At 42.6% G+C, this 26,069-nt stretch overlaps 1 protein-coding gene across 1 annotated transcript; it reads left to right on the top strand.

The window, feature by feature from the left end:
* Nucleotides 1–267: 267 nt before the first annotated feature.
* LOC310989788 (uncharacterized protein) lies at nucleotides 268–24,743 on the top strand (the record flags this gene model as incomplete). Its single annotated transcript, XM_083976937.1, has 4 exons — nucleotides 268–555; nucleotides 12,501–13,212; nucleotides 15,832–15,931; nucleotides 24,629–24,743. Exons 1-4 carry the CDS (start codon nucleotides 283–285, stop codon nucleotides 24,741–24,743), a joined length of 1,200 nt encoding a protein of 399 aa, XP_083833063.1. The 5' UTR covers nucleotides 268–282.
* Between the last annotated feature and the right edge of the window lie 1,326 nt (nucleotides 24,744–26,069).

Raw genomic sequence — 26,069 nt, 5'->3', positions numbered from 1 at the left:
TGACAAAACAAAAGGTTTATATATATATATCCGGTTGCAGCTTTTATTTTGAAGCCTAAGCGGAAGTGCCTAACCCTAACACCCCCCCCCTCGCGCTGCTCGGTGCCAGCTGTTGAGTCCGATCAGCTGATGAGCTCAGAGTGAGCGTGAGGCGGGATGCTGCACAGTGTGTGTGAGACTGCAGCCTGATCAACACACACATCATCCTGCTCTCTGACAACACACACACACAGACACACACACAGACACACACCTCTTCTCCTTCTCCTCCACCGAGCCGTCATGGACCTGGACCCCACCGTCGTGGTCCCGGCCATCCTCTTCACCGTCGTGGCCATCTACTTCGCCTCCACGCTGCTCAGTAAGAAGCCGGACGCCGCCTCTTCTAAAGCCGGAGGAAAGAAGCCTAAAGTCGGCTACGGAGACGAGGCTCCTCCCTCCCGGGCGCTGGGGCAACCCTCCTCCCCGCCCGTAGAGCCTCCTGCCCCGGCTGTGGAGAGCCTGGGAGCCGCTGAGAAGATCCAGGAGGTTGCACCGGCCGCAGCACCAGTGAAGGTAAGATCGACCTATTGATTTATTTATTGATTGATTGATTAGTTATGTCTCTGAGCTATAAATTACAAACTAACAAACTTTTCATCAATCTACATTTTACACTGCAAAAACTCAAAATCTTTCCAAGAATATTTGTCTTATTTCTTGTCAAAATGTCTCATTTCTAGTCAAAACTAAACTCTTTCCACTTAAAATAAGGCTCATCACCTAAAAATTAACTTGTTTTTAGATCATTTTCACTTGTTTCAAACAAATTTTCACTTGAAATAAGTAGAAAAATCTGCCACTGACAGCAAGTTTTTGTGCTTGTAATAAGAAAGGAAAAACTAGGCTTGAAAGAAGTAAAAAAAAGTGTCTAAAAACAAGCTACTTTTTATGTGATGAGTCTTATTTTAAGTATAATCAGATTTGTTTTGACAAGAAATGACATTTTGACTAAAAATAAGAGAAATATTCTTGGTAAGATTTTGAGTTTTTGCAGTGTAGTGACTGGACAGTGACGTCAGTTTCAGGTGTTCAGGACATGAAGCAGCTCGAGTTACTGAGACATTTAATCAAAGATATTGGTTAAAGGACCCGAAGTAACTAACTAGATAATGCTTTTATTTTGAAAAGACTAGCCTAAATAATAATTAATTAAAGTGATTGATTGAATATTCCCTGATAAAACTGGATCAATCGATGACCAATATTCTAACACATGATCAATACTGAGCAGATGAGGTCTGCTGACTCATGTGTTGAACAGTTAATTAGTTAATCTCTTAATTATTCTGTCACTCCATCTGCTCCCACAATGCATTGCTGCTTTTCTACACGTCAGCATGTCACCTGGGGCACAGCGAGGAATCGATTGATCGATTTAGAAACTGATCAGCTGATTCATTGTCTGATCTTTCTAATCAGTTAAAAAGTGTAAAATACCTTTAATTATCAGGGTCATTGATTATGCATGTTGAATCACATCGCCTCGATTGCTTATTGATTATTGATCAAGACCTATAGATTCTGGTTTTTGTTGCCCAATCGTGGCCCTGTTGCTGTCGCCCGTGGTTACGCCTCGTTGCAGGTCGACAAAACGAAGCCGTTATGTTTTGTTGTCGTTGCTGTTACCATGACAACCGGCAGCTGTAAGTGGCGCTGTCTCTGGGGACACTGGTGTGGTGGTTGGTAATTGATTAGCTGAAATATTGATTAATATTGACTTCGCTGATCCATCAGTCGTCAGAACCGCTCAGATCGATTGAGTTATCGGAGGTGATCGATTAATCATGAGGTCAGACTTAAAGATATTTGATTTCTCGCTATATTGAAATGTTGCCTATAGATTATTGATTATTTGTCAGGACATCAGAGCCAAAAAAAACTGATTATTGATCCTCTCATTGGTTCAGTCCATAGACTGTAAAAAACATGGCCGTAGCATCCGTGACGTCACCCATTGGTTCTCGGGAGTCGTTTTTGTGACTCCAACATGGCGGCCTGAACAGCGCCATGTTGGATTGGCCGGCCGAGAACCCGCCCACTGGCCTCGAAGCAGCTGTCCACGGAGCTGCTCGGACCTGTCACTCAACGTTTCCGCGCCCTAATTGGCCAGAATTTTAACCTAAAAAAAATCCCCCCCCCTCAGAGTGTGTGCGGGGGTAGAAACTATCGATTGAGACCAGAAAACGTTCTGACACCAGGCTTTGATCATGTTTATTGAGGTTGTAAAGTCGGCGATTTTAACATGGGGGTCTATGGGGAATGCTGCTTTCTGACACCAGCCCCCAGAGGAAGAAGAGGGGATTGCAGTTTGTTGAACGTGGAAGTGAAGAAGCTTCACTTCTCAGGCCGACAACTGCCCCCTTGGTTCAGTCCAGTTCAGTTCAGATTCTCACCTGAACGCGTGACCCACTGATCACAGGTCAGATCTGTCTGATCGATCGGTGCCGGGTCACAGACTCGTCCTGTTTCCTGTTCTGGACTCAGCACATGAGAGAAAACCAGGAAGTTTTCCACATGTTTGCTTTGAAGCAGTTACTGATCAATCAATGCATTGTCTTATTGATTTATTGATTGATGTTTATTGGGAGCAGGTGACCGTGTATTGATGATCAGGCGCTACAGATCTGAACGCTGTCGTTTCCTCCGTCGTGTGTTGGAGTTGGTTTTGTTTTATTATTTTTTGCTGATTTGCTTGAGCTGGCGGCGTCGAGCTGTTTATGAAAATGTCGAGCGGTGTCGGGGGCGTGTGCGTGTGCGGCGGCCGCAGGTACAGAACGAGGCCGTGTGTTTGCATTTGAATGTCCCAGTGTGTTTTACACCTTCATGTAAATGTTGAGGCTCGGCGTGGTCAGAGGTCTCTGTGTGCTGATCTGAGCTCAGGCCTTAAACAGCCTGATGAGGAATGTGCCCACGGCTGCTGGAACATGCGTCGCGCTGGGCCTCTACTATATTTGGTGGCGAACATGAACATGTACATCCTATATTTACACCTGTGTTCACGGTGTCACACGGTGTCTGTAACGGAGCCGGTGGGGGGGCCGGGGGGGCGAGGGGGGTGTGTCCACACATGGGACTTCATGTGATATTTCACTGTATAGGTCGTCCCACTCAATTTACAAGGATATAAAACTGTCACCGGGGGAAAACATGGGGAAAAAAACAGGGGACAGTTCAAGATGGCCGCCACCTCGCAGCGGTATTTTCCATTAATCATCAAATGTTTCAACATTTTGTCAAATTGGCCCCATTGCCATAACCCCTATAGTCGTAGCAGTAGGTTCGTTACCTTTAATTGTCGGTGCAAGCTGTTTTTAGAACGGCGGAGCAGAGCCGTGAGCTGCTCAGAGCTACGCTACGGAGGCTCATTATGGGATTTCTTGGTTTCCCTCCATCAAACTCATCAAATACACAATCCAACAACTCCACAACGCTCTGGTGGACAAGTTGTGAGCTGCACATTCACCACGCTATGAGATAATAACACAACGTTACCACACAGAGTTGTTTTAGAGGGAAATGCAGAGACTGCTTGATGAAAAACTGTCCCTGAAGGCAACGTGCATCAGCTGTTTTACATGAATTTCCCTCTAAAACAACTCTGTCTGGTAACGTTCCAGAGACGGACGAAAGTACCAATGAAAAAGGAAAATTTATATGTAAAAAAACAAACAATACAAAAGAACAAGTGAAGATTATTTCAAGACAAGAGAAAAGGTTGCTACGTATCTAGCCTAGCAGTAGCGTGTTAGCAGGTTAAAACAGGTCGGTTACACATTCTCACACAACTTCAGGCTCATCATTCGTAATATTCATAACATAGAGTGGATTGGACACGAAAATCATAGAAACTGTTGGGAAACAAATACAGTTCACAAAGAAGCTAGCTAACTAGCCCAGATCTCAGTGGTTAGTAGGGTTGCCACCTTTGAGTTGTGAAAATAAGGGACACTCGACCAAATGTCGACGGGGGGGGGGGGGGGGGTGTGACACGGGTCAAAACGCCACACTTTTCATGTAGGCCTATGTATTTTGTACACGTTCAATTTCTTGTATTAACACATATTTTAAACTGGAATGGGGGCAGGTAGAGTGCACCTTATTGAGGTTATCACTTCACATAGCTAAGGCCAGGACGGGCTGTTTGATCCAAAACATAAAGTTGCAATATCCCACTTAAATATAATAGTCATACATATTAATGCCTATAGCCTATGTGAAGAGGCTGTCACATGTTACACATGTAATGATTCCTCACAACAGCCTGATAGGCTTTATGCACAGCTCCACTACTTCCTGAACATTTAAACAAGTTCCTTTATTTCCTGTATTATTGGACAAACTGATTAATCCAGGTGTGTCTGACCTCAATGGTCAGAGAGCTGGCCAGCTTAATGGGAGGACTGGATGGTTTAAGTTCAGGAAGTAGTGGAGCTGTGCATAAAGCCTATTATTAACAGTGATTTACCATGGTTTGAAACACATGCAAATCAAATAAAAATGCATCTGCACAAAATGATCAGAAATAACACTGTGCTAATGTTCAGACCAGTTCAAGACCAGCTGCATAGGCTACCAGCAACAGCAGGTCAGACGAATAAATAGCACCCACTGAGTTAGTTTGCTTTTGTTTATGTAATAATAATAATATAAAAGCCTAATATAAAATCAGCCCAGTGTGTAAAGCTGTCGCTTCAAGCAGAGATTTTTTTTTTTCCATATTGCCCGTTCATTCATCATCCCGTTAGACTGAAAATAGGTTACAGTGGGTTTTTTAGGTGCTGTAGATACAAGCAAATCTCATGTTGTCTCTGTACAAAGACCTTTTTAAATGTGAAAACAGAGTAGACCTACTCAAGATTTGCGTTTGAGCAACACATAACAGGGCGGCGAAATATGTAGATAGTCACATTAAGTTAAAAATTAATTTACCGATTATCCATCTTATTATCTGTCCTGCTGCGAGCGGCGCACAACTTCTTTCAGTGGTAACTGACTGTAAATAGGCTATAATGACCTCTTGACGCTCGGCTCAACAGCTGAGCAGCGTAGGCTATCCCCTCAGCTGAACATAGCAGGCGGAGACGTCAACAGCAGCGGATCAGCTGATCTCTCCCTCCCAAACGCTCCGTTCTGGACTTTCAAAGTAAAGGTGACGCCAGCTGAAAATGAGTTAGCGATGGATAGAAAGTGTCCTACAGAGAGGATGGTCTCTGTTTCGTTCTGACAAATGCTGGATCTTTACAGAACACGTGCGAAGTGATGCTGCATTCATGACAACTCGGAAATACGGGACAAAGCCCGTCCCGTATTGATTCAAAACGGGACGCACTATTTTATTTCAAAATACGGAACGATTCCGTATTTTAAGGGACGGGTGGCAACCCTAGTGGTTAGCCTAGCCTAGCAAGCTAATGTTACTAAACTGTTTATTCTCCGAGGTTTTTGTTCATCATTGATAAAAAGTGGTTTTTAAATGCACTGTTTTATATAAAATTCATTCAAGTCTGTGAATAAAATTAGTTTCCTGTACCAGAGGTGGCGGCCATCTTGAAAGTTTGAATTTACACCTGAGGAAAAACGACAGACGGATCCACAGCTCAGGAGTTATCGTATTGTTGTTTTTAGTCGCAGTTTAATGACAAACAGGTTTAAATTACACTCAATCAAAACCTGTTTAGTTTAAAGCTGGATTTCCAAAGCCCACTCAGAGAAAAAAACTGTCAGCCAATCAGAAGAGAGTCTCAGAGCCTCCTCCTCTCCTCTGATTGGCTGACACCGAGGAGATGGGAAAACTAGACTGAGATGTTTTTTTTAGATCTAGCCCTTCAAAGTAAAAGAAAAGTACGGAGAAACATGGAACTTTATAAATTATAAACTGATGTAACAACAAAAAACAGTTTTATCTTCCTCTCCATCTTTAACTGTCGCCGTCTCCTTGACGACAGCCCAACAGGCCGTGAACAGAGCCAGATATAAACGACTCGTCTCCTCTCTGGACATCAATCTTGTCTCTGAGTGTCACTGAGCAGCAGCGACGGCCACACCCACTGTCTCACACACACACACACACACACACACACACACACACACACACACACACACACACACACACACACACACACACACACACACACACTCTGACACTGATAACCTTATCCGACGCACACACTTCACCCCCAGCTGTCTGACTTATAGCTGCCCCGGTGCATCATGGGAGGTTCTGTGTGACATAAAGGAGCTCTCTGTCCCCGACACACAGCCGCCGCTGTTGTTGTTTTCACTGTGGGAGTCGAACCGGCGATCGGAGACGTCAGAGGTCAGAGGTCACATGACCTCACGTTCTGACCCCAGGAGGAGGAAGAGGAAGAGATTCAAGCTCTAAAACTGTAATAAAAGATAACAGAGCTCTTCTTCTTCCTCCTCCTCTTCCTCTTCTTCTTCCTCTTCTTCCTCTTACTCTTCCTCCTACTCTTCCTCTTCCTCATCTTCCTCCTCCTCCTCCTCTTCTTCCTCCTCTCCCTCTTATTCCTCCTACTCTTCTTCTTCCTCATCTTCCTCTTCTTACTCTTCCTCCTACTCTTCCTCTTCTTCTTCCTCTTCTTCCTCTTACTCTTCCTCCTACTCTTCCTCTTCCTCATCTTCCTCCTCCTCCTCCTCTTCTTCCTCCTCTCCCTCTTATTCCTCCTACTCTTCTTCTTCCTCATCTTCCTTCTCTTCCTCTTCCTCCTCATCTTCCTCTTCCTCATCTTCCTTCTCTTCCTCCTCCTCCTCTCCCTCTCTGTCTTCTTCCTCTTCCTCCTCTTCCTTCTCCTCTTCCTCTTTCTCTTCTTCCTCTTTCTCCTCCTCTCCCTCTTCTTCCTCCTCCTCTTCCTCTTCTTCCTTCCCCCTCTCCCTCTTCTTCCTCCTTCTCCTTCTCCTTTTCCTCCTCTTCCTCTTCCTCTCCCTCTTCTTACTCTTCCTCATCTTCCTTCTCCTTCTCCTCCTCTTGCTCCTCTCCCTCTTCTTACTCTTACTCTTCCTCCTACTCTTCTTCTTCCTCATCTTCCTTCTCTTCCTCTTCCTCCTCATCTTCCTCTTCCTCATCTTCCTTCTCTTCCTCCTCCTCCTCCTCTCCCTCTTCTTACTCTTACTCTTCCTCTTCTTCCTCTTCCTCCTACTCTACCTCTTCCTCATCTTCCTCCTCTTCCTTATCTTCCTCCTCCTCTCTCAGGTCGACCTGCTGCAGGTCAAAGGTCAAACCTGGCCCCTCCCCTCCCCCCTCTCCTCCCTCTTCTGTAAATATTATAAACCTCGTTGCCCGTAGCGATGCAGCTCGTCCATATTTGGTCATGTGAATGTGCTCATCAGCTGTGGAGGGGGGGGAGGGAGCAGCTGGACAGATGTTTGGAGGTTTGGACACATCTGCTGCACGTTACACACCTCAGGGCCACAACAACACACACACACACATCATAATCTTTCCTTGACAACGTTTTAACTTTCACATATAAAAAGTTGATGAGTGAAATTACAACTTTATTCGCATAAAATCCAACTTTTTTCTTCCAGTTTACAGTTTTCTTTAATGTAATTCTCCTTTTTAATAATTATTTTTTATTTATATCATACATACACGTACATAAACATACACTTACATGCTTACATTGAAATTGGTACTACGATACTCACAATAATGATAATAATATTAATGATGATAATAATTATATGAAAAAACAGATAAATAATAGGAAAAATTTTTTTTAATTGATTTAAAAAAGAGTCAGATTAGACTCCACACCTGCAAGAATTTTTTTTCTCTTTATTGTTGTCCTCCATTACTGCCCCTTTCCATGGCCAAATAATATTGTTTTATGTAAAATAGTAGGGGCTTCTGTATCTTTGCAGTGTTGAAGAATGATCTTCTAAAGATAAAAAGTATTTGCCATGTTGTTGGATATCTTACTCTCCCCATACTTTGAAAAATACAGGTTGTTGGTGATAAAACTGTACAACATTGGTTTTGCAAACTATTGCCAAACATTTTTCAATGTCCTCCCAAGTCTATCTGCTTTTTTCGCATGGATGAGGGAGTCACTCTACTGCCTCTGTTTTAACTCTCACACTGAGCCTCCAAATGAGATTTTGTTCTATTCTTTGAATTTATTTGAATAACCTGAGGATCTTATTTCCCACAGTCGTCGTCCTCCTCTGTCAGAGACTCGCTGTCCGTTGTTACGTCATGTGAACAACATGTTCCCTGGACTAGGGGACTATAGTTTAGGGCGGCGGAGGGATATCACTGCTACCAGGTGGTTCAGCGCCCGTTAAAGCTAAAACGGCGTTTTACGAGTGAGGGGCTCGGTGTCGCCTTACAGAGCAGAGGTCAGAGGTCTGAGGTCAGATCTGATCCTCTGCTGCTCCGACAGAAAAAACTTCTCTCTTCTACACTGCAAAAACTCAAAATCTTTCCAAGAATATTTGTCTTATTTCTTGTCAAAATGTCTCAATTTTAGTCAAAACTAATCTTTTTCCACTTAAAATAAGACTCATCACTTAAAAATGTACTTGTTTTTAGATCATTTTCACTTGTTTCAAACAAATTTTCAATTGGAATAAGTAGAAAAATCTGCCAGTGAAAGCAAGTTTTTTGTGCTTGTAATAAGAAAGAAAAACTTGCTCCACTGTCAGATGTTTCTGATAGTTTTTCTGAAGCTACTTTTTAAAGGTGATGAGTCTTATTTTAAGTATAATTAGATTTATTTTGGCTAGAAATAAGACAAATATTATTTTTTTGCAGTGTATAGTTCACCACATTTAAAACTTTTATTATTTATTTTATTCTCTGATCCGATCCAATCTGGTCTGGATCAGTGAGAGAGACACACACACACACGGCTGCTGATCCTCTCCTCTGTCCAGCTCTCCGGCTGATTCACCCCCCAAAACTGGAATGACATCATCACACGCGATGATGTCATGATGCGCTCGCTCGGCCAACACGAACATATTTGGCCAATTTAGGAACAGACGGTTCGTCGTCCTGCTGAGTCATTAAAGCCGGTAACGACCCACAATGCTTTGTTTCATAGCTGAGGAATTCAGAAGAGGGGGGGAAGGGAGGGGGGCGTGGCAGCCGGTGGGAGCATGTTTAACACACACACACACACACACACACACACACACACACACACACACATAGAGACACACACACACACGGTGCTGCCAGTTGTCTCTGGACTGTGTCCGGTGTCGATTGATGAGACAAGACAGACACACACACACAGGAAGTGTTTTTGGCTCCGCCCCTCGCCTCAATTCAGCCTCGGTGTAAAATAAATAGGAAACATTCAGATCCTTATACAAATACCACACTGTAAAAACACTCTGATTAAAAATACTCGCAAAATTGTGAGAAAAACACGCACATCAGGTAGGCCCAGTTGGGATGGGTGCTGGATAAAGGAGGAATAAATGAAATAGAGAAAAAATCCGCACACCAAGAGATTAAAAATACTCTACATTAAATCATCTGTACGAACACTGCACTGTAAAAAAAGAAAAGAAAATACAGCGTCAGTTGAAACAGTCTGCAATATACACTACAAAAACAGAACAAAATGTTCTGTAAAACTTAGTTGTAGGAAAACACTGTAAAATGTACCCTGTAAGAAAAACTATTTAAAAAAATACTTCGTTACAAGTGAAAAACATGAGTTTAATGAGCGAACTTATTAGACTCGTGTGTTTTTGTGCGAGATCTCGTTATTAAAGAATCGTTTACATGTTCATCATCCACCGACCGAGCAGCTCAGCCACTGATGGAGAAACATGATCTGCAAACTCAGCACTTCAGAAAAGACACAAACAGACAGGTGTGAGGACGAGTTGGGAGGTCGCACACTGCTCTGTGTGTGTGTATGTGTGTGTGTGCGTGTGGTCAGGTGGCAGGGAGAGGACAGGTTGGACACTGGAGAGGTTTTATTTGTGCCGGTGTCAGCAGCAGGCGTCCATCGATCCTCCACAAGCTGCTGCAACTGACACTGACTCTGTTGTCAGAGGTCAGAGGTCAACATGGCCGACAGCAACCCGTTAATCCATAACTGATGATCTACTGATTATTGGATCAGATCAGATCAGATCATTAAAGCCCCAGTATGTAACTTATTTGGCTTTTTATTATTAAAAATCAAACTTGTCTTTCATAAATCCGTATTTCACTGAAGTGGAATCACAGCCGCATACAGATGAAAGCTTTCTGGTTCCTTAGAATGAGTTGCACCATTGCACTGGTGTTGCATTCAGGTGCAGTCAGGCAGACGGCCGTCGGCAAACCAACCGGATGTCATTTTACTCCACCAGAGAAAGACGGTAAAACAATACCACATCACCATGACAACATGTTGTCATGCCTGTATTGTTTTGCCTCGTGCTGGTGGACCACTTGTTTATCCTGTTACATGCAGCGTCTGTTGTCTGTCTGACGTCTGCCCCATTTCACCTGAATGCAACATCAAGAATAGAGGGTATGCGTTTATGTCACGTTCGATCGGACTGAGTGGCAAAACAAGCGTCCCTCAACATGCTGGCGGATAGCGGTGGACTCATAAACTGGATAAAATATCTTATATCAAAACAAATTGATGTCAAAAGGAATCGACAACCAGCTCAACAAAACCGTCTGCTGCACGGACACTTCCTGTAACACAGAGTGTGACCGCGGTACCTGCAGAGTGACAGACCGGCTCAGTGTTACTGTGCAGAGGGACGAGATTACAGCTGTTACTGTCGTCCTGACAGTGACTCCCGACACTAAAACACGAGCTGCTTTTATTCTGAAAAACTCTGACCAGTCAAACTGTAGGATGTGTTAGAGGACTAATGTATCTGTCTAAACATCATAACTATGACACCTGAAACTGTAAACACAGCTGATCGGTCGAAAAAAATGACCGCTCCAGTGAATTTACTTTCCGTCATTGAGAACAGGTTCTTGAATGTAACTCGGTCAAAGTGAGACGTATCCTCTAGATGTTTAGCAGCTCTGTTAGGTCATGCTGCTTTACATGCTGGCAAAGCTAGACATGTCAGACTTGTGTGGGTTCGGAGAAAATCGCTTCGTTACCTGCTCGTTTTTAAACTTTGGCGGCTCTGCCACTCGTCTTTTTGCCACTCAGTGGACGTTCCACAGCGACTTCCGAGTACCGTGACGTCATGTGCATACCCTCTACGTTCAGATATGCAACCACACCGCTAGATGGGGGGAATTCCTACATATATAAAAAAACAAAAACTCCAGCTCAGTGAAATAAAGTTTGAAGCTTCATGTTTCCTTCCTCTCCTTTTATTTTGAAGGGTCGAGCCAAAAGAAGAAACTCATTAGAACAGAGGAGGCTCTGAAACTCGCTCCTGATTGGCTGGCTGGCTGGCTTCTGCTTTGTTGTGACATCACTAAGTTACAGAAATCCTGACAGACAGTTTTAAAGCTCAGTTTTAACACAGATATCTGTTTGAACCAAGGGGGGGGGTTGTGGGTTCTCCAAGTAAAGACCACTTCCGCGTTCAAAAAGCTGCAGTTCCCCCGGCGGCCACTAGGGGCTGGTGCCAGAAGGGAGCAACTCTCCATTGACCCCCATGTTAAAATAGCCGACTTTACAGCTTAAAAAAACATATTTACAACTTGGTGCCTTTTATTTTTTTGGTCTCTACCGATAGTTTCCATCTCCTTGAACACTGTGGTGGGGGGGGGGGGGGGGGGGGGGTGAATTTGTTTGTACCGCAACTGTTTAAAGGTACAATATGTAAGAAATCTAAAGCAACTGGCTGTAAAATCCTCCTAATATGTCACAGAGACTCAGGAATAAAGTTCATATAACATGATGAACTCACCAACAACAATAGCACAGCCAGAGTATTCGCATTAAAAATCTTTTTTTGCAGACTGCAAATCATGTTTATGTTTTGAATTTACGTGTTTACATGTTGCGCCACCTAGCCCTCTCTCCCAGTCACGGCGGCGTCAGTGGCGTTTCAGCCTCCGGTCTGGTCCACTGAGCTGCCGCTACGGCTGGGAGAAAAAAACGAGATCGCTGTGTTTTGAATTTGACTGCAGTAACCGTTTTTGGCCACATTCTTACATATTGCACCTTTAAGTATTGTTTAGGCTAGTAGACTCCACCTAAAATCCAAGATGGCGGCGCAGTTCGAACCCCCGTAGTAGCGGCACAAAACAGACTCCCCCAAACCAATGGGTGACGTCACGGTGCTACGTCGTCCATTCTTTTTACAGTCTATGGTTTGAGCAAAGTGAAGGTTTAGTGAACCGGTCCAAGTTCCTGCATGGTCTCTAGTTCAGGACCGACAGAAACCGGACCGGACTGGACCGGACCCACAACCACAACCACAACCACGACCACAACCACAACCACAAGATGTTGGCAAACTGTTTGGTAACTGTTTGTTTTAAACCTGTTTCTATCCAGGTGGCACCAGAACCCGTATCAGCACCAGAACCTGTCCCAGAACCAGAACCTGTCCAGGAGCCAGTTAAAGTACCAGAACCAGTTCCAGAACCAGTTAAGGAACCAGAGATTGTTCCAGCACCAGTCACAGTACCAGAAGTAGCTGCAGCACCAGAACCTGTTCCAGTTCCAGAGCCAGAACCAGTCCCAGAACCCGTGTCGGCACCAGAACCAGTTCCTGAAACAGCAGCTGCAGTCCCAGAACCAGAACCAGAACTTGTTGCAGTCCCAGAACCAGCATCTGTCCCAGAACCCACCCCAGAACCAGAACCAGTATCAGTACCTGAACCAGCTGTCACAGAGCCAGAACCTGTTCCAGTTCCAGAACCAGAACCAGTATCGGCACCAGAACCTGTCCCAGAACCAGAACCTGTTGTAGTTCCTGAACCAGTATCAGCACCAGAACCAGAACCTGTTGTAGTTCCTGAACCAGTATCAGCACCAGAACCAGAACCTGTTGCGGTGCCAGAACCCGAGCCCGTGGTGGTCGTGTCTGAGCCGGTACCAGAAGCCGTCCCCGAGCCCGTGGCTGAGCCAGAAAAGCCCGTTGAGTCTTTACCCGAGCTGGTCCCCGAGCCCAAAGAACCAGAACCAGAACCGGCTGTGGAGACCTCCCCCGAGCCCAAACCTGAACCAGAACCAGAACCAGAACCAGAGACCATCATCAACAACGGTAAGGCTCCTCAATCGACGAGAGGGACCCGTGTGCAGGGACAGGGCACCGCCATAGCTCAGCTCATCCATACCGGAAGTCACGACCGGAAGTTGCTTTTCTTCGTGTATATTATCTCTATGTTATTCTAAGAACCTCCTCTCTCTCTCTAGCCTGTCTAGCCTCTACCTGCTCTTTCTACTAAACTTAACCAACTCCTTTCTTCATTGCCTAAACCCAACCAAAGCACCCACCAAAGACATTTCTTTTCTCTCTCTCTCTCTCTCCTGGTCTGCTGTCAGCAGGAGCGGCGCTAGCCGTTAGCCGTTAGCAGCGTTTTTTAATAACTCAATAACTTAATAAACGATCCATGCAAAAAAAATATTTAGTTAGCTCAATCATGTTGTAACTAAGATATCCGCTGGAAAACTATATTTTATCATGGACCATTTGAGTTACTGAGTTATTTTTTTAAATCTACATAGAAATGATACACACGAAGAAGAGCAACTTCCGGTCGTGACTTCCGGTATGGATCAGCTGAGCTAATGGCGGCGCTCTTGTCCTTGCATACGGGTACTCTTGCAATCGACCAGAACTTTACACTGTCAATCAGTTCATCAACAAGTTACGACATTTGAAAAGATTTTTAAAAATGAAAAATTTCCAGCTGCTTTTCATTTTCCTGTGAGCTAATCGGTTAGCTTAGCATTTAGCTTCTCCTGTTAACTTCTAGCGTTACCTTCTCCTGTTAGCTTGAACCATTATTCAACATTTTAAACATATAGGCCTATAAGTCTGAAAAGCTGGAAAAGCATAATAGGTAGTGTTAGATAGTGTTAGCTACTCCTGTTAGCTTGTAGTGTTAGCTTCTCCTGTTGTTTCTCCTGTTAGCTTCTAGCTTCTGCGTCGCGGCGACGGCGGAGCTACGGCATCGACCCTACGCTGTCATTGAGCATTCAAAGTTCTGCGTCGAGGGAACGCGTTGCTCTGCAATTCACCGCCAAGCCGCTCAAAAAACTTGCTTTCACTGGCAGATTTTTCTACTTATTTCAAGTGAAAATTAGTTTGAAACAAGTGAAAATGATCTAAATACAAGTTAATTTGTAGGTGATGAGTCTCATTTTAAGTGGAAAGAGTTTAGTTTTGACTAAAATTGAGACATTTTGACAAGAACTAAGACAAATAGTTTTTACAGTGCATTCTGTTTACTTTGTGCTGATGAGAGCTGATGGAGAGAGTGAGGTGAATTGTGTGTGTGTGCGCGTGTGTGTGTGTGTTCAGACCAACCGCCGGCTGTGCTGAGCAGATAAGTGGTTTCCAGGAAGCGTGGACAGAGCAGAGGTGTCGGGCTTCAGCTCGCAGCCGTAATGACCGTGTGGATTAAAAATCAATACATTTACAGAACAGTGATTTAATCTGATCAGCAGGAAGTGAAGCCAGGAAGAGAGCTGGACAGCAGCAGCAGCAGCAGCACGCCATGACCAGTCTTTACCAGCTGTTTACAGACTGTACGTGTGCGTGTGTGTGTGTGTTGTATCAGTGGGTCGTTGGCGTGTGCGGAGGCGGAGCGGCCATCTGCTTTAAGAGGATGATGCTTAATCTTGAACGAGCACTTGGCTGCTCTGAACAACAGCCGCTGTCCAGACTGACAGACTGACAATCAGCTTTATGTCCAGGCTGAGTCACAGCAGGTGTGTGTGCGTGCGTGCGTGTGTGTGTGTGTGTGTGTGTGTGTGCGTGGTAACAGGTGCACCACACTCCAAACTGAGTCATGATGCTGACTAACACTTTAAGACACTTCATGAGACAGCAGCATCCTCGACTGACGGTGAAGAGTTAATTAGCTATGTTAAATATGGAAGCAGGAGAGAAGAAAGGAGGAGGAGCCTCTCTTCTGTTTGGTGTGGGGCTTAATTGTGACATCACAAAGTGACAGGAAGTCCTGACGGCTGGTTTTAAGGCTCAGTTTCTGAATCCAGGCTGTGTGCATTTCTCTGTGGACTGAGGCTTTGATACTTTCACAGTATTAATATAGAACCTAGAGCTGCTTTATAATCACACTACACATGGACATCTACCTTTATACTGTATGGAGCTTTAATACAAACATCTACCTTTATACTGTATGGAGCTTTAATACAAACATCTACCTTTATACCGTATGGAGCTTTAACACAAACATCTACCTTTATACCGTATGGAGCTTTAACACAAACATCTACCTTTATACCGTATGGAGCTTTAATACAAACATCTACCTTTATACTGTATGGAGCTTTAACACAAACATCTACCTTTATACTGTATGGCGCTTTAATACAAACATCTACCTTTATACTGTATGGAGCTTTAATACAAACATCTACCTTTATACCGTATGGAGCTTTAACACAAACATCTACCTTTATACCGTATGGAGCTTTAACACAAACATCTACCTTTATACTGTATGGAGCTTTAACACAAACATCTACTTTTATTCTGAAGGAGCTTTAACACAAACAAACATGTACCATGCAGAATAAGTCGTGACCTGGGCGGAGCAGCTGATTGGTTGCTGTGGTGACTGATTGGTTGCCGTGGTGACTGATGTGTCAGTATAGCTTAGTAACGCCGGGTGTATCTGCTCTGTTTCAGACGTGGCTGCAGCTGAAGATAAAGTGAAGTTCACCCCGGGAAAGAAACAGAGCAAGTTTGAGACGCTGATGACCAAGGAGGAGATCGAGGAGGAGCAGAGGTCAGTAACCCCCCCCCCCCCCCCCCCCCCCCCCTCACCCCACCACCATCAAACCCCCCCACCACCACCATCAAACACCTCCCCCCTCCTGCCTCCCTCACCCCCCCCTCCCTCTCCCTGCTCTTCATCCTGCCTGGCATGATGGTTGTTAATGGAAACACTTCTTCTGCTCCTTGTGTAAACGGCTGTGAGGAGTGAGAGCGGGTGGGGGGGTATGGTGTCGTGGTGATGTCACAGCGTTCATATTGCCTGGAAACTGACCTGAAGTGTCTGAAAACCAAACGACCTCGAACGCCTCATATCGGTGTAAAGGGACAGTTCAACATTTAGTCAGATCCTCCTCTCACCATAATCCCTATAGTCATAGCAGTAGGTTCGTTACCTTTAATTATCGGTGCATGTTGTTTTTAGAACGGCGGAGCAGAGCCGTGAGCTGCTCAGAGCTACGCTACGGAGGCTCATTATGGGATTTCTTGGTTTCCCTCATCAAACTCATCAAATACACAATCCAACAACTCCACAACGCTCTGGTGGACAAGTTGTGAGCTGCACATTCACCACGCTATGAGATAATAATCAAGAAGAGGCATGGATTCTGTGAACAAGAGCCGCTGTTATGATGAGACAACTATTTTATTTTTACATATTTGTGATTATGAACTTATTATTGTCCTCTTACCTTGTATGGGGAAAAGAAAAAATAGTTGCATAGTGCATATTTCTGAAGTCACTTCTAAATATAGGTCGCATGACCAGACAAACTACTAAAAAAAGCGTGACTTATTGTCCGGAAAATACAGTAATATATAATAACTGAACGACATTTTGTGGCTTCATGACTTTTATTTACAGTTTCTGTTTCTGGACCGTTTGAGTTTTGGCCTTTATGAACACAAACCGGACCAGATGAGACATTTACAACAACGATGTCTCATCCTCGGTTTGAATCAGATAACAGAGCTTCAGATGTGACCCAGATGAGAGTGACAGCCCAACCCTCTTCACCCCCCCCCCAGAGCACTGAAATAAGAGAGTAAGGACAGCATCGGTCCAATGGCAGCGCCTCCTGGTGGAGGAATATGGGTATTGCAAAAGCGCCCAAGAACTGACATCTCTGCATTGTTGGTGAATGAACAAGTGTGGTGTTTTCAATAATTTAAGGACATTTATAGATCACCCACGTTAATAGCATCATTGAGGATCCTTTACAGATAAACATTAACACATAGGAGAGTAAAAAAAAACAGTTTTCTACATCAATGTTTCTACATTAAAGCAGAAGTAAGTGATATTTTTGTGTTAACTCATTGAGTGCCAACCACGTAATTTCTCGTTTTTCGTTCCCATGCGTTGAGTGCCGAAAACGTAATTTTACGTTTTTTGCTTTTTTTTTAAATTATGAAAATAGACACTTTAATACACATTATATGTAAATTTGGGGACTCTACGACGAGGAGAACTGAAATAGATGACGATCAAAGTCACATGACAGCTCATGATCTGGAAGTTTTTATCATAACTCGGCTTCTGCAAACGAGTTCTGCATGCAGATGCAGCAGCTGCTGCAGCGCAGCTGCTCTGCTCTCACCCGCGCTGCTGCTCCAGCTGCTCGAGCTGCACGGGTCAGAAGTTACGAGTGGCCGTTATAGTGACTTTCACAGGTAAAACAGGTCGGAAAAACACGAGTGGGTTGCCTGGAACGCTACTAAGTCGTGATGTGAAGCTGTAATTTACGGTTTCAAAAGCCTGCCTGGAACGCAGCATTAGCCAAAACGAGCGGATCGCTTACTTCTGCTTTAATGTTTCAATCTACATTTTGTAATAAACAAATTATAAGTATAATTTGATATGACCAAGACACCTAAAAACAAAAACACGGCCGTTTTCATCAATTTACAAGCAAGTGGGAAACACACATACATTGGAGTGAATGGGTTTTCTGGGCGCTTTTGCAATACCCATATCCTGCCACTAGGGGCGCAAAACCCTTAAACCCTTAAACCCTTACCACGGGAGTCAATGGTGGTGACGTTACTCTCTTTTCCAGTGCTCTAACACCCCCCCCCCTCAGATCCTCTGGATGCCCCGCCCCCCCTCTGTTGTTGTTGTTGTTGTTGTTGTCTTTGTTGTCTCTGTTCTCTCTGTTGTTGCTGAGCGCAGTTTGACGCCTGCACCTTTATCGTTCCAGGATAGAGTTCACCTCAGACTTTACCTCGCTCTGAGCCGATGGTAAGGTGAAGTCTCTGTTGAATAAGCCCCGCCCACTTCCCCCAAACCCCTCCCACCCCCTTAAGCCCCGCCCACTGCCCCTTTGGTCCCGCCCACTCCCACAGGCCCCTCCCACTTTCCCTCAAGCCCCTCCCACCCCCTGTTTTTTTGTTTAATCGACCCGGCTAGACTGAGTGACCACAGCTGGATTCACGTCTCAACTCAAACGGCCTGAAACCTCTCACAGATGTGATCAATACCTCTGATTAATGGATTATTGATCCCTGCCCCCCCCCCCCCATCACTGAGCTTGTTAACACGTTATCAATCATTAATAAACAGTTATAACACCTCAGATTAAACCACGACCTGTTTCCTGAGCCGCCACGTGTTATAACATGTTGATAAACTCAGTCTGAGTTTAACTGTGGAACAAACTCTGAAACATTTTATTCATTTTATTTTTGATTATTATTATTATTGATCGGTAATAATGATGATGGGTCTGTCCGTGCTGATTGGTCCCTCACTGACCTCCCTCTCCTTTGGCCTCTGACTTTCTCACTCTTTAACTGCACAATTAAACAGTAATGAATCATATTAATATGATTGTATTATAATTTGATAAAAAACTATCATATTAATATGAATATATTATGATTTAATATCAATGTAATATAATATTAATAAACATACAGATGTGACCTCGGACACATTTAAAGGAACAAATAGAGAGTTTTTATAGGAGGTCACAAGTAGCAATGAAAAAAAGCAGAATGATGCCTTTCTTCCACCAGGTGAAAGTCTCTTTTCTACGAAGGAGTATTAGGGCCAGCCAAAAAAAAAAAAATCCGGCACAAGGAAAGCAAAAAAAAAAAAAGTTAGGCATAAAAATAAATTAATTTAGAAAATATCAAAGTAGCCTACTATAGTCGATGGTCATGGCTGCCTCTACAGACGCGTGTTTTAACCATTTTGGTGCTTTCTCGGAGTGAAGGAATACTACGAAGGAGTTAGGGCCAGCCAAAAGAAAAAAATCCGGCGCAAGGGAAATTTTTTTTTTTAATTATTATTTATTTTTTACCTGACTCTTTTTTTTTTCTTGCGCCTGATTTTTTATTTTTTTTTTTGGCTGGCCCTAATACTCCTTCGTACTTTGAAAAATCAATCAATCATCAATTGATCAGCAGCATTAGGCCATATTGAATATTTTAGTCTGTGTGTCCAGGTGCTTTTACCTCTATTTCCTTCTTTTTAGTCAAAATAAATAAAATCAATTTAAAAACTCCAGTGAAAAACAAATTGAAACTAATCATTCAATAATATTGATCTCATGGTTTCTGAAGTTTGGAACAGACTCCTCCTTCCTCTTGAATCCAGATGTTGTGAACTTGTGTCGGTCGGTGCGGACGTCTTTTCAGGAGAGGTTCACTGTCTGAGGGAATCGAACCTGTGATCACAGCGTCACAGTTAACGACGTGGTCCACTGAGCAGCGGTGACCGGGCCGTTTGTGTCTGAGCTGCTGTCGCCCTCTGCTGGACAAACACAGTCGTTACACAAAGAGAAACTCCACCAGTATGACTTGGTTTCCATGGCGACGCCTGGACAGACACATTTTAAAGGGAACAAACGCTCTTTCCTCTGATTATAATCAAGTCTTTAATCAAAATACATTTTAAATCAAGTGTCGTATTAATAATCAACTGAAGTAAAAAGTAAAATGTGAAACTGTGAAAGGAAAGAGTCAAGTCAGACCTTCAAAATAAAAGTCTGGACGCTGTGTTTTGCAGCGACAGTAAATACACTGTAAAATGTTCAGCATCTAAAACACAGAGAAACAAAATAAAATAAAAACAACCAGATCAGAGTTTAGTTTTTCACTCTGATCGCCGCTCGGTGGCGACGCTCGGTGGCGACGCTCGGCCGAAGCAGCTGTGACGTCTCAGCTGCTGTTTCACATCTGTCGGCTTCTGTCCAGCTGTGCCGCCGCTGCTGCTGCTAACGCTGCTAATGCTAACCCTGCATGCTGCACGCCGCCGCTAACGGGCTAACGAGCTAACGGTGAGTGCTGCCGCTCCACAGAGGTGTGTGTTTGAGTGTGAGTGTGTGTGTGTGCAGTGTTGGGAAGTAACGAATCACATGCAATGAAATTATGTAATTTAATTACAAAATGTACATCATTGTAATTTGTTACATTACTGAGGGGAAAATGTGTCATTAAATTACAGCAGCTTTTGGAAATGTGCATGATTACATTTGAATAATCGCAGCAGAAGTTCAGATTTATCAAATAGTTTTTTTTTAACGTCAGCATCCTCCTTCCAAAGCCGCTTCTGATTGGCTCTCTCTGGTCATGTGTCATTCTGCTGCTCAACCTGCTGGAGGAACGACCCGTCAGTCAGTCAGATGTGAAATGTTAGATACAAATGTGTTATGATTTTTATTCTTTGACATCAAGTTAAGGTGTTCACAGTTCTTTTTCCAGTTTAATGTGGTAGCAAAGAGTCTTATTTGACTGCATTTGCCCAAATTACATTGACTGCTGTGAAAGTTAACATGCAGATAAGATAAGATAAGATAAGAGGCCTTTATTGTCACTGCATTAAAATACAATGAAATTGCAACTGCCCATCACAGTGGTGGCATACATACTTAAAATCACACACATCATAAAAGCAGGAAAACAGAAAATGATGAAGATGAAGATGTTAAGACGACGAGAGATGTTCAGTGTTTACAGCCGTTCTCACGGTAAAAAGAGTGAACTGAACTGAACTGAAGTTCTTTTATTACATCGTCTTCATGTTGTTTTAAGTTGCTGCTGTAAGTTTTACACACTATCAGGTCTGAAAATGTGAAAATGGTTTGAGCAGTGGAAAGCATTCATTCAAATTTAAGAAAAGTAATCAAAATGTAATCAAATGCAATTAGTTACATTGATTTGCGAAAGTAATTTAAATAGGAACATTACTATTACATTGTAATTGTAACCAATATTCATTTCCTAAGTGAACTTCCCAACACTGTGTCTGTGTGTGTGTGTGTGTTGCACAGTTCGTGAAGTAACTCCAGCTGCAGATACACAATGAATCACCTGTTTTATATTATATTATATCATATCATATCATATTATATCATATATCATATTTTATTATATCATATTATATTATGTTATATCATATTATATTATAGGCTATTATATTACACTGAGTTATATTATATTACATAATATTCAGCTATGGTTCAGTTTTTCCTGCAGGAATCTTGTTTGTACGTCGCTCTGAGCTTCTTCTTCTGTTTCTTGCAGCTGATCTGTGACGATGAAGATGAGAGGATGATGATGATGATGAAGAGGAGGAGTGAAGGAGCTGAAACCTTCATCTATGCCGTTTGTAGAGAATTAAAAAGCTGCCGTCTTGATTTTACTTTAACGTCTTGGAACCCAAAGTGCCTCCGTGGAGTCTGAGTTTGTTTTTAAAGAATTAAAGTCTGATGTTTGTGTGAGAGGACGAGTCGCATTGACTCACACAGAGAAACAGAGAGAGAGAGAGAGAGAGAGGAGGCTGAGATTGTGAGTTCAAACTATTAAACTGTTTCTGTTTCTAATCTGAATGAAGTTTATTCTGTTCAAGCAGCTAACGACCAGCTGACCAGCTGGCTGCTTCAGGCCACCGTAGTCAAACCTGTTCTCAGGTGTTTGTTTCTTCTTTTTCTTCTGCTGCTGCGTTTTGGTTTCAAGTTGAAATAAAAGTGTGAATGTTAAAAAAAAAAAAAAACCTGTGGTCACCTGTCGTTTGTTTGTTGCAGCTCTGAGACTCAGACTGGAGCTGAGTTTGAGTTTTTAATTAATAAAGACAAATGTTTAATAATAAAAATGAAGCAGTTGGAGATCAATAACACGACTCAGCAGGTTCCAGATGTTTGGAGGAAACGGACGAAGCAGAAAACGACGAAGACACAAGAAATATACAGACGTTCAGTTAAAGTTGAAGACACAACTGTCACTGACAAAAGTAACAATAAATTTAAAAACAAACTGGACAGAAATGAACCGTTGACGAAGCCAGAAAGCTCCAGTTTGTTTTTGTCTCGTCTGTCCACAGAACTTCCTTTAATCCACAACTCTAAACCAATGTCTGGTTCTCACTAAATTTATATTCATTATTACTTTTGTCACTTTCAAGTTGTTTCAGTTCTCTCTTTAACGGAGGTAACCAACAGTTTGTCCACATCTGTATCTCTGAACATCTGTCCAGCTGCAGCAGCTTTGTTTCTACATTTCAAACACAAATTCATTGACGTGTTTTGTGATATTAATGACTGATTATTCATTCATTCATTCATTCATTCATTCATTCATTCATTCATTCATTCATTCATTCATTCATTTTCTATACCGCTTATCCTGCACTAGGGTCACGGGTGAGCTGGAGCCTATCTCAGCTGACTTTGGGCGAAAGGCGGGGTACATCCTGGACAGGTCGCCAGTCTATCTAACGACTGATTAATGATATTAATTTATAACACCACCACAACCCTAACACTAGAACTTAATCAGGTTTTTTTTGGTTTTTCGCTGCAGAATAATGTGTCAGCTGATGACGTCCATGTTTGTTTTTGTCTCCTGAGTCAAGTTAAGAACCATATGTATCTATAAGAAGACTAGATGAGTCACCTGACGCTGCTGCCCAATCACACGGCGTCTCCTCACGGCCGCCATCTTGGCTCGGTCCGCTCCCTAAGCCCCTGGTTCATGTTCTACTGAAACAACCAGAACTTCATCAGTTTGTGACCGATGTTAAAACAGTTATGATATAGTTTGTAGTATAGTAATAGTTTGTTATGAACGTCAGAAATGCAGTGCATATTTGTACTTTTATATGAAAGTAACATTATCTTAACATTATGTACGGTAAATAGTTCAAGTAATATCTATATGGACAAAATTTCACAGAGTTATGAGTAGTTTTTTAGTGCAGATGATTGGATCACCGTCTACTGCAGCCAGAGTCAGACCGACCCAAGATGGCCGCCTGTGAGTTACGCATGTGCGTAGTCGGATCCACCTCCATGTGGATAAGAAATGAATTTGTGGATTAATAAAGTAATGTGTATTCATATGCGTATGTGAAGAACCATAAACGCACACGTGAAACGTTCAGGGTCATGTTCGGTTTTCAGACGCTTCACATGTGTTTTCTATTCCACACATGTGAACTGAAACATTTCACATGTGCTGTTTTCTGAAGGAGAGAAAAGAAAAGAGAAATCAGAGGTGAAATTATTTATGTAACAATTAAGAGTTTAAAGGGATAGTGGCAAATTGGTCCATTGCCATAATCCCTATAGTCATAGCAGTAGGTTCGTTACCTTTAATTGTCGGTGCAAGCTGTTTTTAGAACGGCGGAGCAGAGCCGTGAGCTGCTCAGAGCTACGCTACGGAGGCTCATTATGGGATTTCTTGGTTTTTCCCTCATCAAACTCATCAAATACACAATCCAACAACTCCACAACGCTCTGGTGGACAAGTTGTGACCTGCACATTCACCACGCTATGAGATAATAACACAACGTTACCACACAGAGTTGTTTTAGAGGGAAATTCATGCAAAACAGCTGATGCGCGTTGCCTTCAGGGACAGTTTTTCATAAAGCAGACTGTAGGAGCCATTTTTTTATGTTGTGTAGGTATTTACTTTTCCACAAGGGTGCAGTATTGTTTCAGTTCCTTTCTTTTACCCCAGCAGCTGCCCCAGCTGTCTGAGATCAGGAGAGCTGATTAGTTTGAGTTGAGTGGTGGTGGGAAAGACACAGTTTTTACACCACAGCCAGAGAATCAATAGGAAGCTTTTTGTTTGTCAACTTACCTTATCCTTTTTGTTGAAATAAACGGGAACCTCACCCAAAGACATCATAACCTTCGCAACCTTTCTTTTTTATTCACTCTGGAATCGAGTGAAGAACCATCCCAAACCACCATCAGGTGACAAGTTTTGTTTTTTGAATAGTCACCACACAGACTCTGAATTTCCCTCTAAAACAACTCTGTGTGGTAACGTTGTGTTATTATCTCATAGCGTGGTGAATGTGCAGCTCACAACTTGTCCACCAGAGCGTTGTGGAGTTGTTGGATTGTGTATTTGATGAATTTGATGAGGGAAACCAAGAAATCCCATAATGAGCCTCTGTAGCGTAGCTCTGAGCAGCTCATGGCTCTGCTCCACCGTTCTAAAAATAGCTTGCACTGACAATTAAAGGTAACGAACCTACTGCTATGACTATAGGGATTATGGCAATGGGCCAATTTGACAAAATGTTGAACTATCCCTTTAAAAATCGATCGGCTTAGTGAGATGAGCTGATACCTGAACAAAGATGTGTAGTGACCTCTGACATCAGGACATCATGCATTTCTGTGTGTGTGTGTGTGTGTGTGTGTGTGTGTGTGTGTGTGTGTGTGTGTGTGTGTGTGTGTGTGGGCCTCCCAGGGTGCAACAGGAGCAGCTGGCGGCCATCTTCCTGCTGCTGAGGGAGAACCAGGAGGCGCTGGGGGAGGTGACGGAGGGAGAGATGGAGGAGCAGCTCAAGCTCTACTCGCTCTGAGACGCCGACTCCGCCCGTCCAATCAGGGAGTCCCATCAGTCGTCACGTTCCCGTGGCAACGCCCCGACAAAAACTTGAATGTATTTTCAGTAAAAAAAAACAGTGGATTTTACTGAGACACTGAAACCAGATGTTTGACTTCCTGTCCTTCGTTTAAACGTTTTCAGCTGATTCCCAAAGTATTTTCACGTTTTTCTAAAAATATTTTGTGTTTTTTTTCTTAAAGTTTTTAATACGATGAATTTTTATGTAAATATTTTACATTTTTCCACAAGTATTAGGCTACAACTTCTCAAGCTCATTCCTGAAATGTTCTGTCATTTCCGCTCATTATTTCCAAATCACTACCGAAACAAAACGTTAGAAGTTTCCTTTCTCAGAATACAAAACTTTTATATGTTTTTTTTTCACACAGTCCAAATGTTTAGTCTTTTCTGACAACGTTACAACTATTTATTGGCTCATTAACTCTTTATTCTTGTCTGTTTTGTGTCTGTAGCTGCAGGTTAATGAATCTGCTTTCGTGTGATTTTTATGTAGAAAATCCATCAGTTCATCACTGAGTTTATTTATACGTTTTTATCTCGTAAATGTAACAACTGTTTTCATGACAATAAACATAAATATGAAACTTGTGTCTGCTGTGGGTTCATTGTGATGATGTAATAATAATACACAGTGACTAGTACAATAGTAACTGTAACTGTAACTGTACTGTAGGAGCGAGTTACTTGTTGCAGAAGTAGAAGGAAGTTTTCTGTCTTGTGTCCTGAAGTTGTGAAGGACGCCAGACCTGACGTTATTTAGTTTTTCAGTTTGCTTTTTTTTTAAATTTCAGTTTAGTTTTAGTGAGTTCAACAGCGATGAATCAGTTTTAGTTTAGTTTTTATTTTTGAGGAATTGACTAGTTTTTATTTAGTATTATTTTTTTATTTCTATTTTATTTAGTCTTATTTTTAGTTTTTATTTAGTCTTAGTTTTTATTTAGTCTTAGTCTTAGTTGTAGTTTTTATTTAGCCTTAATTGTAGTTTTTTATTAAGTCTTAGTTGTAGTTTTTTAGTCTTAGTTGTAGTTTTTATTTAGTCTTAGTCTTAGTTGTAGTTTTTATTATAAAGCCTCTGTCAGACCTCTGAAGATGAACTTGTTCCCTTTTAGTTGCATCCATCCCGTAATGTTCCCATCAGTCCTCATCAGGTTGCATTCCCTCCTATCTAGCTGTGGGTCGTAACTCCAAGTCGTTTTCTTCCTGCAGCTTTAGACATCGACAAGAAAACTACAACTAAGCTGCTGTTCTCTGATGAAACTTTACTCTACTGTAGTTTAGC

Source organism: Trachurus trachurus (genome assembly GCF_905171665.1).
Source record: "Trachurus trachurus genome assembly, chromosome: 8".
Lineage (NCBI taxonomy): Eukaryota > Metazoa > Chordata > Actinopteri > Carangiformes > Carangidae > Trachurus > Trachurus trachurus.
Note: the sequence above shows the minus strand (reverse complement) of the source record. Positions and strands in the feature narration are given on the sequence as shown.